The 12830-nt window shown below is 42.4% G+C and overlaps 1 protein-coding gene across 6 annotated transcripts in view; it reads right to left on the minus strand.

The window, feature by feature from the left end:
* ablim3 (actin binding LIM protein family, member 3) overlaps nt 1-12830 on the minus strand; it is a 62004-nt gene that overhangs the window by 21745 nt on the left and 27429 nt on the right. For all 6 annotated transcript variants that reach the window (XM_028589297.1, XM_028589301.1, XM_028589299.1 and 3 more), the window contains exons 4-9: nt 10295-10410; nt 7504-7630; nt 7249-7342; nt 1100-1187; nt 928-986; nt 746-817 (exon numbers count right to left, since the gene is read on the minus strand). In XM_028589297.1, coding sequence (XP_028445098.1) covers nt 746-817; nt 928-986; nt 1100-1187; nt 7249-7342; nt 7504-7630; nt 10295-10410 — 556 coding nt within the window. The remainder of the gene's footprint in view (nt 1-745; nt 818-927; nt 987-1099; nt 1188-7248; nt 7343-7503; nt 7631-10294; nt 10411-12830) is intronic.

Raw genomic sequence — 12830 nt, forward strand, 5'->3', positions numbered from 1 at the left:
TGTTCCTATTCCCTACCCCTTTAAAAAGATTATTTCGATGGAGTGCAATCTCCAAAAGACTTTGTACATCCAATATCATACAGTTGTACAATAAATATCTTTGCATATCTGCAAACGACGTCTCTCCTGATTGAAGTAGATGTTCATATATTTTACTCGATGTTTGATAGATTTTTGACCTGCTGGGGTCGCTAATTGGGGATTCATCCTCTCAGGAACACGAATGTTTGTACATTTTGTGGCATCCATGAAATAGCTGTTGAGAATTTGTGGTGAATGTGGTGAACTGCCTGACTCTGCCATCCCTGAACCGCCTGATGCTGCTATCCATTGTGCATCCCACAATGCTAGTTGCTGAACATTTGTAGTTTTGTATCAAATTGAGCCCAGGTTTTACCCATACGTAACCTAACCTACACATGTTTTTCGACGTGCAAATCACTATATATCAGTACTTTCTGGGAACTGATGACTGAAGATGGTCATCCCAGATACAAACCATATCATTAACATTGTATCATTTCTAACTTCTTTTTAACTGCTGCCACATCACTGACAATAGAGTTGAGGACAGAGACAAGTGAACAGGCCAAGGGAGTGAGCGACCTCTCGGGTTGGTGCTTAACCATTTAAGCATATGGGTAGTGCTAGTGTTTCTGCTGTAGAATTTAGAATTTGTGAATTTTTTTTAGGGCAAGCTTGGTGGCAGTGGCAGCTAAAGCATGCAAAGTTATAAGCTACTCACACATATAACCCTGCTGGGAGAGCCTATGGAGGAGCCCGGTGGAGAGATGGAGGCCTCTGACAGGCGTCTGTGCTGTGAGGTACAAAAAGACAAAGAATAAAGGAGAGCGGAGAACGAACACAGTGAGGAAATTACAGTTTTCCTTTATCTCAATGTTTTCATTTCAAACTCTAATAACTCACCCTGAGTCTCCTCTCTGCCCTCGCTGCCTGCTTGCATAATGGGTGCCACACCTCACATCCTGAAGAAGAGAAGACGGATTGGCTTTTGGTGTTCGCACACGCCATGCATTCGTCTACATCCGCAAGCCTCAGTGTGGATGAGTGTGTGCAATGTACTGGCATTAAGTTTCACCTGTCAGGTACATTTCCTCTCCCTCTTTGAACATCATGTTACAGCGGGAGCATCGAGCGCAGGTCGGATGGTAGTGTTTCCCCCCCGCCTGTGAGGAGGAGAGGAGTAAAAGGTGTGACGGAACATAAATTACCATCATAAAGAGTTTCCCAGAGTGAGGGCTAATGTACAAATGAGCAGGGCATTATCTCCATATGTTTTCTCCTGTATATCACCTGACCACCAATGGCCTCATAATGTACTGAGACAGCATAGCCTGTAGTTCATCAGCATACAGCAATCACATGGTAGCCACCACCCATTCTCCCCCATGCCAAAATTAGAGCAAAGATCCCTGTAGGTCAGAGAAAAAGTGTTGGAGTGTGTGAAAATATCTCATTGTGATTATTTTGACTGATATTGCGATTGTGATGTGATTGCTGATATTGGAGGGAATGTTCATTTTTGTATCACTATTCTAATTTTCCTTAATAAATATTAAAATTAAAAATTCTAATGATTATAGTGTACATTTTTGTGAGGCTCTGTACCAAACAATGATTTTGTCACGGCCCGCTGGCCGTGACCCTGACCTCCTTCATGGTATGTGTGTGAATGTAGTTTTGTGTTCTTTTTCTCCTTTTTTGTGTGCCTGCTGTGTGCTTGGTGTGTTTTTGTTTTTGTTCCGTCTCCGTGTTTTTGCTCTCTCCCACATGCTCTGAAGACAGATGGTGGGCGTGGCCACTCAGCTCAGGCCTACACACCTGTGGCTCATCAGTCCACTCAGCACTCCTGTTCCTCATCTGCCATTTCCTCCTTTCATAAGCCAGGCCAACCCTCCAGTCCCCGCCGGATCGTTTGCCTTACTTTTTCTGGACTCCTGGAATATTCGCTGTACCTCCGCCTAGCTGACTACTACACCAGTATACTGGATCTTCACAACCCTCCAGCCGGCTCGCTTTTGCTCCACCAACTGCACAAGCCTGTTCATTTTTCCTTCGTACAATATCCAAATAAAACCTCACCTTGTTCAATCTTCTCACCTTGTCTGGGTCTGCAATTGGGTTCAGTTCATGTGAAACCTGACAGATTTGTTTTCTTTAGTCTGTAGGATGGGATTTGTAGGCTGGGACGTCTCTGCAGCACCACAATACTTGATTCAGAATGAGTTGACACATATTTTGCCTTTAATAAATATGGCGTCCCTCCCTGCGATTTGGATATTGCACTAGTCCATATTGCGATTTCGATAACACTGCGATTAATTGTGTAGCCCTAGTGTGTAAGCTACAGAGAGGGAGAGGGAAGTAGGTGGTCATGTAAGTGAAGGACACAAGAGTGCGATTCATGTCCTTGGAGGTTCAGAGCACTCCTGGGGAACACATCCAAACAGGTGAAATGGACACATGAAATGATGCAGTATGATGTCACCGCGCTGGCTCCTTGCATTAATCCAGTCCAGTTCACGGTCCTGGGGCCTGTTTCACAAAACCAAGATAAGGGATTAAGCCGGGATTTCCTGGTTATCCTGGATGAATTTAGCCTTGACTCGGTTTCACGAAAGCAGAGGCACATAAATCACCATGGAGATTTATTCTGTGCAGCTAGCCTGGTCCCAGGCTAACAGGCTAACAGCCAGGGTTTATTTAATCCTGGAATCCTGGAACTTTTTGTTCACTCAGCAGTGGTTTTACCCTTTTCTTATCAGCCTGGATTAAAATACAACAGGTGCATATTGCTGTTCATTTGAGTACTGTTATTATTTAAAGTTGTGACCATTATTTTTTTTATAATTATAAATTTGTCATTGTTACTGTTATATTGCTGTATGAAGACTGCTGTTAATATTGTTGTAAGAAGTTTGATGAATATATTATGGCAGTTGTTGAGATAATTAGAAAAGGCTGATAAAATTTCAAATGAGTTTTAAATGAAGTCTGTTACTAAGGGCAATACATACAATGCTGTACATTTCTATAGTTCCCCAATGCACCTTAAATTATTTTAGTTTATAATTTCTTTTTTTTTTTTTTTTTCTTTAACAATAAGGATCATGTTTGTTCTGCTTCCATGTGCATTGTATTTGGCATTCTTAGCACACAATTTGTGTTGTCCAGTAAACTGGGACTATAATTTGGGAGGAATGTACAATTTTAAGAACATATCCTAACTGTACAATCCTCCCAAATTATAGACTTAGTTCACTGGACCAGTAACTATCTAGTGATGTAGGCTACTGTACATTCATGTTACAACAGGGAGAGGACACCTCAATGGTTTTTGACCTTATATTTTGCCTGGGGGGAAATAACTGATGAATATACTCTGTTCCATTCATGTTTATAGTGTGCATGGAATTTATCACTTTATTATCTTTATAGTTTTTAGATTTTACAGTGCAATTTCTTCAGTGTCTTTATTTTTATATGTCCATATATACCAGGGAGCAAGGCATATAATTTGTAGAGAAGGAAACTCGTCCTCTATAAAAAATAAAAAAACGCGAGAAAAAGCGTGACAGATAATAGCGGACCGACTAAATGATAAAAAAAAATATATAAAAATGCCGGCTGGTGTTGCCGATGAACATAAATGTATGTTCATAAAAATATACATTTATGAACTACTGCTCTTAAATGAAACCATTCAATGTGTCACTTGTCATTTGCAAAAACGAACACCTGTACACTTTTGCATTAATATTTTAGCCAATGAGAGAGAGAGAGGAACATAGTGAAAGAGATATTTACGCTTCATATTCTAGCGTTTTAGAAAATGGATCTTCATGGTAAATTTCCTGAGTTATCTTCTGCTTACTTTTAAGGCAAAGAGTACAATTGTTAATTTGTGCAAATGATTAGTAGCCTAATCCTTGAATGGTAGGATTGTGATGGTTTCCATTCAGAGCAGAGGTCAGTTAATGTTTATATTTAGGCTGCTTACGCATTCAGTCGGTCCGTGATCGTCTGCTGCTTTCTCTCGCTGTTTCGTTACAGCGGCCGTGTTATTTTCTTTTTATTCAAATAATGTGTTTCACGTCATCATACTTCCACAAGAAGCTGCTGCTCACTCTGTATAAAGTATGAACAATGCGTATTCTCCATTTTGGCATCAGTAAATCTGTGATCGACCTCGCGGTCTTTTGAGGAAATCCGTGGACGCGCATCTATCTGAATTAGTTCAGCCTGACTCGACCTAGTCTCTCCTCCTCAGCTCCTAGTCTCTCCTCCTCAGCTCCTAGTCTCTCCTCCTCAGCCTGGCTTGGCCTTCGTGAAACGCACCAAGCCAGGATGCACAGATTAGACTAGGTCAAGCCTCACTTTATCAGTTATCCTGGATTTATATATTCTGCTTTTGTGAAACAGGCCCCTGATGTTTCTCCCGTGTCCCCGCAGGGCTGATGGCTAAGGCGCGGCCATCCCGTCATCTCTGCCTTCCTGACACACAATTAGAGAATTTCTATTTATAGAAGCACTGCTGACATGTGGCCTGTGTCGAGGAGACCTGTTTCATGTGAACACAACCAGCAGCATGTGTGTTTTAGTATGTGTGTGTGTGTTGTATCATGTTCTGCTGCATTGACTTCCCCTGCTTTTCATAAAACTGATACTTTCATGTGATCTGCAGGAAACCTCTTTGATGAATGTGCTTCAAGAACTGCCAGTGCACAGTATGGTTCTTAATAGTATCTAAGCTGCATTTGAGCCAATCCCTGCTCTCCTTATCTGTCTCAGGTTACTCTGAAAGGAAAGCCAGGAGAGGATGCTGCACTTCCGTCCCGTGCTTTCTGAACAACGGAGCATTTACCGTCTGTGGTTATACGCTATCACTTCAACGACTGCTTTTACCATTTCTTATGAGGCCCCTATACTCTCACTTCCACGTCTTTATTTCTGCCCTTCTCCATATATTCTGAACTGCTCATTAAACTAACAACCACTGGCTCTGGAAAGTTGGACTGAAGAGGGTCTCTGCGGAACGAGCCTAATCATCAACACAGACACAGACAGACAGATTAGTATGGCTTTTCAATGTAGGAGAGAAGAGAAATCAGTTTGGCAAACTGTACCGACAATGAAACGGTACTTTTAAACAGATCAATTGATGATTTATTGGCTTCTGTGCAGCGTTATTTTCGTCAATGAAAACTATTTAAAAATGTGTTGTTTTTTTTCACAACAAAATCCACAATGAAAAAAAACAAGAACCATGACACAATGTATAATATTGAATGGACAAATTAACTAATTACTACTTCAACGACCTGCATGCATCTGGAAACATCAGCAGAAGTCTAACTCCTATGTAACAAAGAAACGTGCAACAGAAATAAGTAATGATCAACTGACTAAACATTTAAAACACATTTCTAGCAATTACTCAAACATAAGCGATACGAAATCCTGAGCCCTACCACTACATATAGGAATTAACTCCACTTCCACGCCTTGCACCAGCAGGACGAATCACGGCATACCTGCCTGGGTGGCAATTCAGGCCAGCAACAAGCAAAATAAAGTCCCAGGTATGTTCAGTAACCTTGGTATGTGGCCGGAATGCAATACTGGCCAAAACCAAATAAAGCCCTAGCCTAACTGATTTTATTAACCTCGGCGCGGAGACCGGCAGTGCAATGCAGGCCATGAACCATGACAAGCAAAGAATAAATGCGACACAAGCACGACAACATCCTAAATGAGACACAATAACAGAGACGTGAAAACACACCACCACCAGTTATATACATGCTCGCCAGAATCAAGACTTCAATGATCTTTGGTAGTAAAATCAGCTGGCAACTTCCCCCAGATGTACTTTTTACTTTTTTCATTTTAACTAGAACAAAACAAAAGATGACATGACTACAATTTGACTAAAACTAGTACTATTTTTGTCGAAAAAATAAAATGAAGTTCAAATCAGGTGCTAAAATGAACACATCACCCGTGAAGTACCCAGATAGAATGTATGTGTTATTCTTATCCTAAATGCATACTGTTTGTGTGTGGAGTAAGTGTTTCTGGATCTGTCTGTAAGTCAAATTAGGTCTTAAAGAAGCAAATCATTACGATATAAAAATTTGACAGGAGAAAAGAATAAATGTCATGCTTGCAAGCTCATGTGATCAGAGAAAGAGAGAGAGAGAGAGACAGACAGAGAGAGAGAGAGAGAGAGAGAGAGAGAGAGAGAGAGACTCCCAGATGAAGGCTGACATGTCCCCATGTCTATAAATAGCCCAGGGAGGCTGACAGTCAGGAACAAAACACTTTACACCAGTCATTCTGACAAGCACAGCAGCACAGGGACAACAAGGCCCTGTGTGTGTGTGTGTGTGTGTGTGTGTGTGTGTGTGTGTGTGTGTGTGTGTGTGTGTGTGTGTGTGTTCTTGTGTGTGTCCGATAAGGTTTTACTACAGCTGTTCCCTTTTCCTCAGATCCCAACAGACAAGAGACACCCACCAGAGACTCTTCCAAAACATTTAATTAGCATGTGCAGTCTATCCCTTTCATTATTTTCAAACCTAGTCCCCTCATTATTCCCCCTTCCCTTCTGTCTTCCTCTGTCCGCCTCAGCTCCTTCTCCTCTGCTCTCCTTCTCTCCACTGTTGACTCCTTCTTCCGTCTCTTTTTAAAAGTGCTTCAGCGTAAGAGCACGCAACGCACAGATTTCTATCAGAGCAGAATTTTCTTTCCGTGTCTCTCCTGCTTCTATCTTTTCCCTTCACTTCTCCCCCATTTGATCTTTTTATAACTCCCTTTTCCTCTCAGCTCCTTACATGTTGTTATGATTCAATCTAGCTTTTTGATTCCTGTAGGTGCAAGTAGGCCTGTGTTCTGCTCAACCTTTTTTTCCCAAAGAAAAAAAGTGGCTATGCACCTACGTTTGACCAGGCTAACACACTGCAGCTGAATTTGTTTTATGTTAGAAAAGCAGCACACACTTTCTATCACCGCCAATCTTAAGTCGCTCACTCCCTAAAGCACAACAGGGCTTAAACGGTGGTGAGGATGAAATGCAACTGCTCAATTCTGATAACGCTGATTACACGCAGTCACCACAGTCAACTCCCAATTTGGATTTCTGTGTTACTGCAGAATTACGTGCGGCTAAATCTGCGATAACTCATGTGGAAATCTGAGTTTCATGTGGAAATCTGATCCCGTTCTCACCTCCAGAACCCTTCCACTGATGTATCTGCTGCAGGTCTCACATTTCACCCCATACTGGGCATGGTAATCTGCCTCACAGTATGGCACTCCATCCCTGCAATAGAGAATTCAGAAAAACTGCTGTAGCGTGTTGAATGCACAGTTTAGCCTATCGTGGATATGAAAAATCCAGTATGCCTGTTTATATGTTTCTTCTGAGTGAGACATGAGACTCACACATGCTTTGATATGTTGCGTTTCTCATTACACACTCACTTGCTGATGTACTCTCCGGTGAGGACCATGTTGCAGGTCCGACATCTGAAGCAGCTGACGTGCCACTGTTTCTCCAACGCCAGGAGAGACTGACCCTGCTTGATCTCGGCTCTACACCCGGCACAGTCTGGAGAAGGATAGTGTGTGAGAGAGAAAGAAAGAAAGAAAGAAAGAAAGAAAGAAAGAAAGAAAGAAAGAAAAAGAAAGAGGAACGGGAAAGGTGACAGGAAGAGGGAAGGACGGGACAGAGAGAAGAGGAAAGAAGTGGAGAGGGGGGAAAAAGTAAGGAGACAGAGAAAGACAAAGTGAGCCAAGGTGTAATTGTACATCTTTAAACACCCACTGTGCTCATAAGTGTACTTTCTACCCCTTTGGCACAGCCACCTTCTTGCATAAAATCCCCCTCACAAGACATGTATGAATCTCTCTCTGTCTGTTTCTCTGACACACACACACACACACACACACACACACACACACACACACACACACACACACACACACACACACACACACACACACACACACAGGGCAAGAAAGAAGCAGGACAGCAAAGAGGCTACAAATGATGCATGGCTGCAGAGGGACAAAATGCTGAAAAAAGGTCAGCACTCCATTTGTTTCCATTTGGAAGACGTTTGGCCAAGCTTAACCTTTTCTGACCCGGTCTACTGCCCCTGAGAGAAGCCTGGAGTCACAGGGGGCCACTTCACTTTGCCCTGTCAGCCAAGACAAACTGTGGTTTACAGTAAAAAAAACTGCAATGTATTGAGTCGGGTTTCTGTAGTCCAAATAAATCTTAACTGTCATTCGGTGGTGATAGAGCTGAGTCTATAGCCCCAGACTGTGACTGTGCACAGGGATTTTCTTCTGAGTCATGATACAGTTCCCATTTTAGCCACCGAAAGAAATTGGCATTAGAACATCTAAAGATTCCTTAAAAACTTGTGACAAGAAATTGTTACATATGGTTGTATAAAAAACCACAATGAATGACAGAGGGAAGAAAACTGAAACTACACTGTTCTTGCATTTCTGGCCACACCCCAGTCTGTGATGTCACAGCATGGGGTTTTCATCACCAAAAGGAATTCATGACATCACTAATTGCAACATGTTTGTAACCTGCGGCTCCATCAGAAGAAAAATAAATAAATAAAAAGACTAATAGTCCAGCATATAGACCCTGTACAACCACAAATTGCTGTTTTTACACTTTGGTTTTTGCGTGGATTGAAAAAACAAGATATAAGATTGAATGAATGAATGAGTGTTTTACTGTTTGACAGCCCCGCTTCCAGTTTTCATGCTAAATTAAGCCAACGGCATCTTAAATCACTTGGCCAAAGGATTTGTCTTTATTATATTTATGTGTGTGTGTATATATTGGGAGCATTCATTTCTTTAACTGATACTATATTGGTATATATAATAGTTGAGATGCAGATGGAAAATGATGTAGGAAGAGAATGAAGGGAAATAACAAGCAACAAATGTCCCTGAGCGGATTTGAATGGGAATGTTGCTGCTTACATGGTACTCCTCTCAACCTCTCGGTCAATGTGAAGTCGACATGTAGTTGTCATACATTGCAGATTTACATTCAGCAAAGTATTCATCCAAAAGGACAAATGTGGGGTGTCATCCAAGTTTCAAGTTTGTAGGATTATTGAATATTTCTTCCCCTTCAGAGATCATTTTCTGTTGCATCAATACTACATGAATACTTGTAAAGACTGGAAACACAGGAAAAAACAGCTAGCCTGGCTCTGTCTGAAGGTAACACAATCTGCCTTACATCACCTCTACAATGACACACTACATCTTGTTTATTTAATCTGTAAAAAAGTAGAAGTAGAAACTGTGCTAAGCTGAGCTAGCAGCCTGCTTCATATAACAGACATGAAAGTGGCATCAGTCTTTAAAATCTAACTTCTAACTCCAAAGTCCAAATGTTGAACTACTGTTTTAGGTTAGACCCACAAAGAAGGATTTCGACAGGAAACTAAAACTTGGTTAGGAAACCATATTTCTCATTGATGTGTGTAAAAGCAAACGTCCATCAATAATACTTTCCACCATGTAATCTAAAGCCTGCCTGAGCCTTTTACCCTAAAATAATAATCATTTTGTACTCTACTGGCTAAATGGATTTCTACCACTTTTGCACACAGAGCATATATTTGCATTCTTAAATATCACAATGACAGAGGAACAGGCTGTAAAAGCCAGTGCATTACATTTAGTGTCCCGTCTCGTAGCCTGCATCCTCATAAGACGGAGTGATGAACACATACCTGGGGAGCCGTTTGGATTTCATTCCTCTGAATGGAGCGATCTGGGGAGGGCAGTTATTCACTGCCTCTCCACCATCTGTTATCACTGCACAGCCAGTGAGTGGCAGCCTGCTGTCTGTATGCCACACTTCACAAATGATTCACTATCATTCACTATTGCTCTTTTGTGGGTTCATAATTTGTCATGTTCCTGCTTTATTCTGAAAGGATGAGAGACTCATTATATACTTACGTTCATATGGAACAATGTGACCAGATGTACACTAATTACATAAAATGCTCTATTCTCTGCATGTGTAGTGCTGACAGTAATGAATGAATGATGTGTCTGTTTGTGTTGCATAATTCTCAGCTGGCAGATCAGCGCGACAGGTTGGACCACTGATTTGACAGACATTTGATTAGCTAAATGAGCTAAATGGGCGTCGTGGACACATCGCAGCGCCTGGTGGCCCTAAACAGAACGAACATAGTGCGGTGGCTGCCGGACTTACGGCTGGGCCCGTGGATCTTGATCGGTTCATTTGGCTTGACGAGTGTGCGAGAGCACTGCTGGCACACGCAGTCCTTTCCACTGAATGTCACTCTGTCTCCAATGGGGAAGGGTTTACTGAGGAGGGAAAAATAGAGCGAATTAGAGAAAACAAACACATAATAGGCGATAAAATGCCTGCAGTGACTCTGTGTGTTTACATCACAGCCAGCTGTACGCACACTGCACGGACATAACAAATGGGTGCTGGCAGGAACATGATTGGGTGACAGACAGGCCATAATCCTGCTGACACAAGCTAAATACAGTCTGACACCCGCTACGAACCTGAAAATACATTTCCAAACAGTTGAGTCGATGTGTTCATGGGGGCGTTGATTGTTGCAGGAGCACCTGGCTGCTCTGTGATTAAAGAGGAGATAATGTGACGCTGCCACAGGCTTCTAAAAGGAAAACTGTCTCTCTCAGTGGGAATGAAAACTTATTAGGGAGACTATGTGGAGTGCATACTGATCTTAACCGCCTCGTTCTTTCTCAGTCTGTCCGCCCAGTTCGCTCTGCCTTGCTCACTTCCCTACACAGCTGGGGCCACCAGGTCACTGTTTTCTTCACCGCTTTAACGCCAAACTAAGATTAGGAAGAGTAAATACACACAAACAAGCGCAGCACATGACAGCAAAGCAGCACCCATGAAATTTAATTTACCACATCATGATGCACCGTTTTGTCTCTCTTTCCTCTTCTGTAGCATCTTCATAGAGACGGATTGATTTCTTTATGACTGGGCAGGATGTGAGAATGAATGGGGAGCTAAAAGGCTTAGAGAAGGCTGTTTAAAAGACATAGACGTCAGTAATCCTTTTACAGCCCCGCCGAGGCCTGGAGCCGGAGCCAATACCCAGAGGGAGGCTAGAGTCTCCAGCAGACCTCACAGTCAGCACACAAGAGTGCAGTACATCCATGTACGCAGTTAGAGATGTACAGAGGCAAGCAAAGGCTTGTGCAATATATACACATAGCTGCGGAGGTTATGAGCCCTAGAAAGTGTGTTTCTAGGGAGCTATATTAAAACTGCTACTGTGTGTGTGTGTGTGTGTGTGTGTGTGTGTGTGTGTGTGTGTGGAGGAAACTGGAACATACAGTATTCTACGTAGGCTCCTTATGCTTTTATAATATTCAAAGAAGGGCAGCATCCATACATAAAACAGAAAGGACGGACAAGTGAGCAGAACAGATGAGCCAGCAGAGATGTTTCATTACACAAATATAATATATAATATTCAACAAACATCCTTGTAAATACTGAAAGGGACACAAGTCAATGAAAACTGATAAAGGGTATAATTCATTCAGGCTCATTTATAAATTCACCCATCGGTTGATTCCAAGGTTAACCACCTGTTTGTAAACTTAGACACTCTTTTATTTAACTGACAAGAGCAAAAAGTCTGTATTAGACACGTGAAGCCTGTTTTCTGAGTTTGTGTCCACTTCCAAGCATGACACGTTAATCTTGCATGTACTGTATAAGCACCTGACCTGAGATATCCCAGTCTGTAGTCCCTTAAACACAGGAAATGCTGTGATGGTGCAGAAGAGTGTTAGTCTGTCTGACCTTGTCTTTACCTGTGTGTTGCTCTCACTCCCTCAAGACACTCATGCCTTGTCAGCCTTTCTTAGTGCTTTAAAAATTTACTCTGTTTACATATTTAATGCACGTTCCCTCCCCCCCAAACTGGCCACAGAAGTAAAGCTATTTCTGGCTTTAGAGATATGCCCTTTGGTTTTGATCACTTTCTTAAAAAAACATCAGCACAGGAAAGTAAACCCTGCAATCTGCCTTCATTATAGCTGGGGCTGTGTTGACATAGAGAAAGGGAGGGATGATGATGAACACATAAAGGAAGACGATGGCATGAGGACGGTGATTAAGAGCGGGAAGATGATGACGGGTGATGATGAGGATGAGGGGGAGCAGACAGAGGAGGAGGAGAAGGAAGACAGGATGGGGGAAAATAGAGAAGGTACAAGAAAGAATTGTGAGCAATGTGACAGAGGGCAGACAGAGCAGGAAAAAAGACATTCACCCTTGGGCTTCTCGCTGTCTCTTCCAGTTGACTCCACACACACTGACAGACACACACACACACACACACACACACACACACACACACACACACACACACACACACACACACACACACACATACGTAACGTCCCCGTCACCGCCAGGGCTGGTCCACTGGCCAGTCGGTGTCAGTTTGGCATGTTTATCAGCCAATAGCAAGCCGATACACAACAACAGACAACACTACTCTCCTGGATTGAGGTAAGGGAAGATCGCATTTACGTAAACCTTAAACAGTAACACATCGAAAAAAACACATTGGGCATGAAAGAGAAAGAATGGAGAGTGACAAGAGGAGTGAAAAGGTGAAGTAAAAAGAGGAAAAGCGCCAACAGGGCTGACTCGTACTTTGTTCAGGAGGAGATTAACACGAACACTGATGGAGGTCAGAGGAGAGATGGCCTACTTT

Source organism: Perca flavescens, chromosome 10 (genome assembly GCF_004354835.1).
Source record: "Perca flavescens isolate YP-PL-M2 chromosome 10, PFLA_1.0, whole genome shotgun sequence".
Classification (NCBI taxonomy): domain Eukaryota; kingdom Metazoa; phylum Chordata; class Actinopteri; order Perciformes; family Percidae; genus Perca; species Perca flavescens.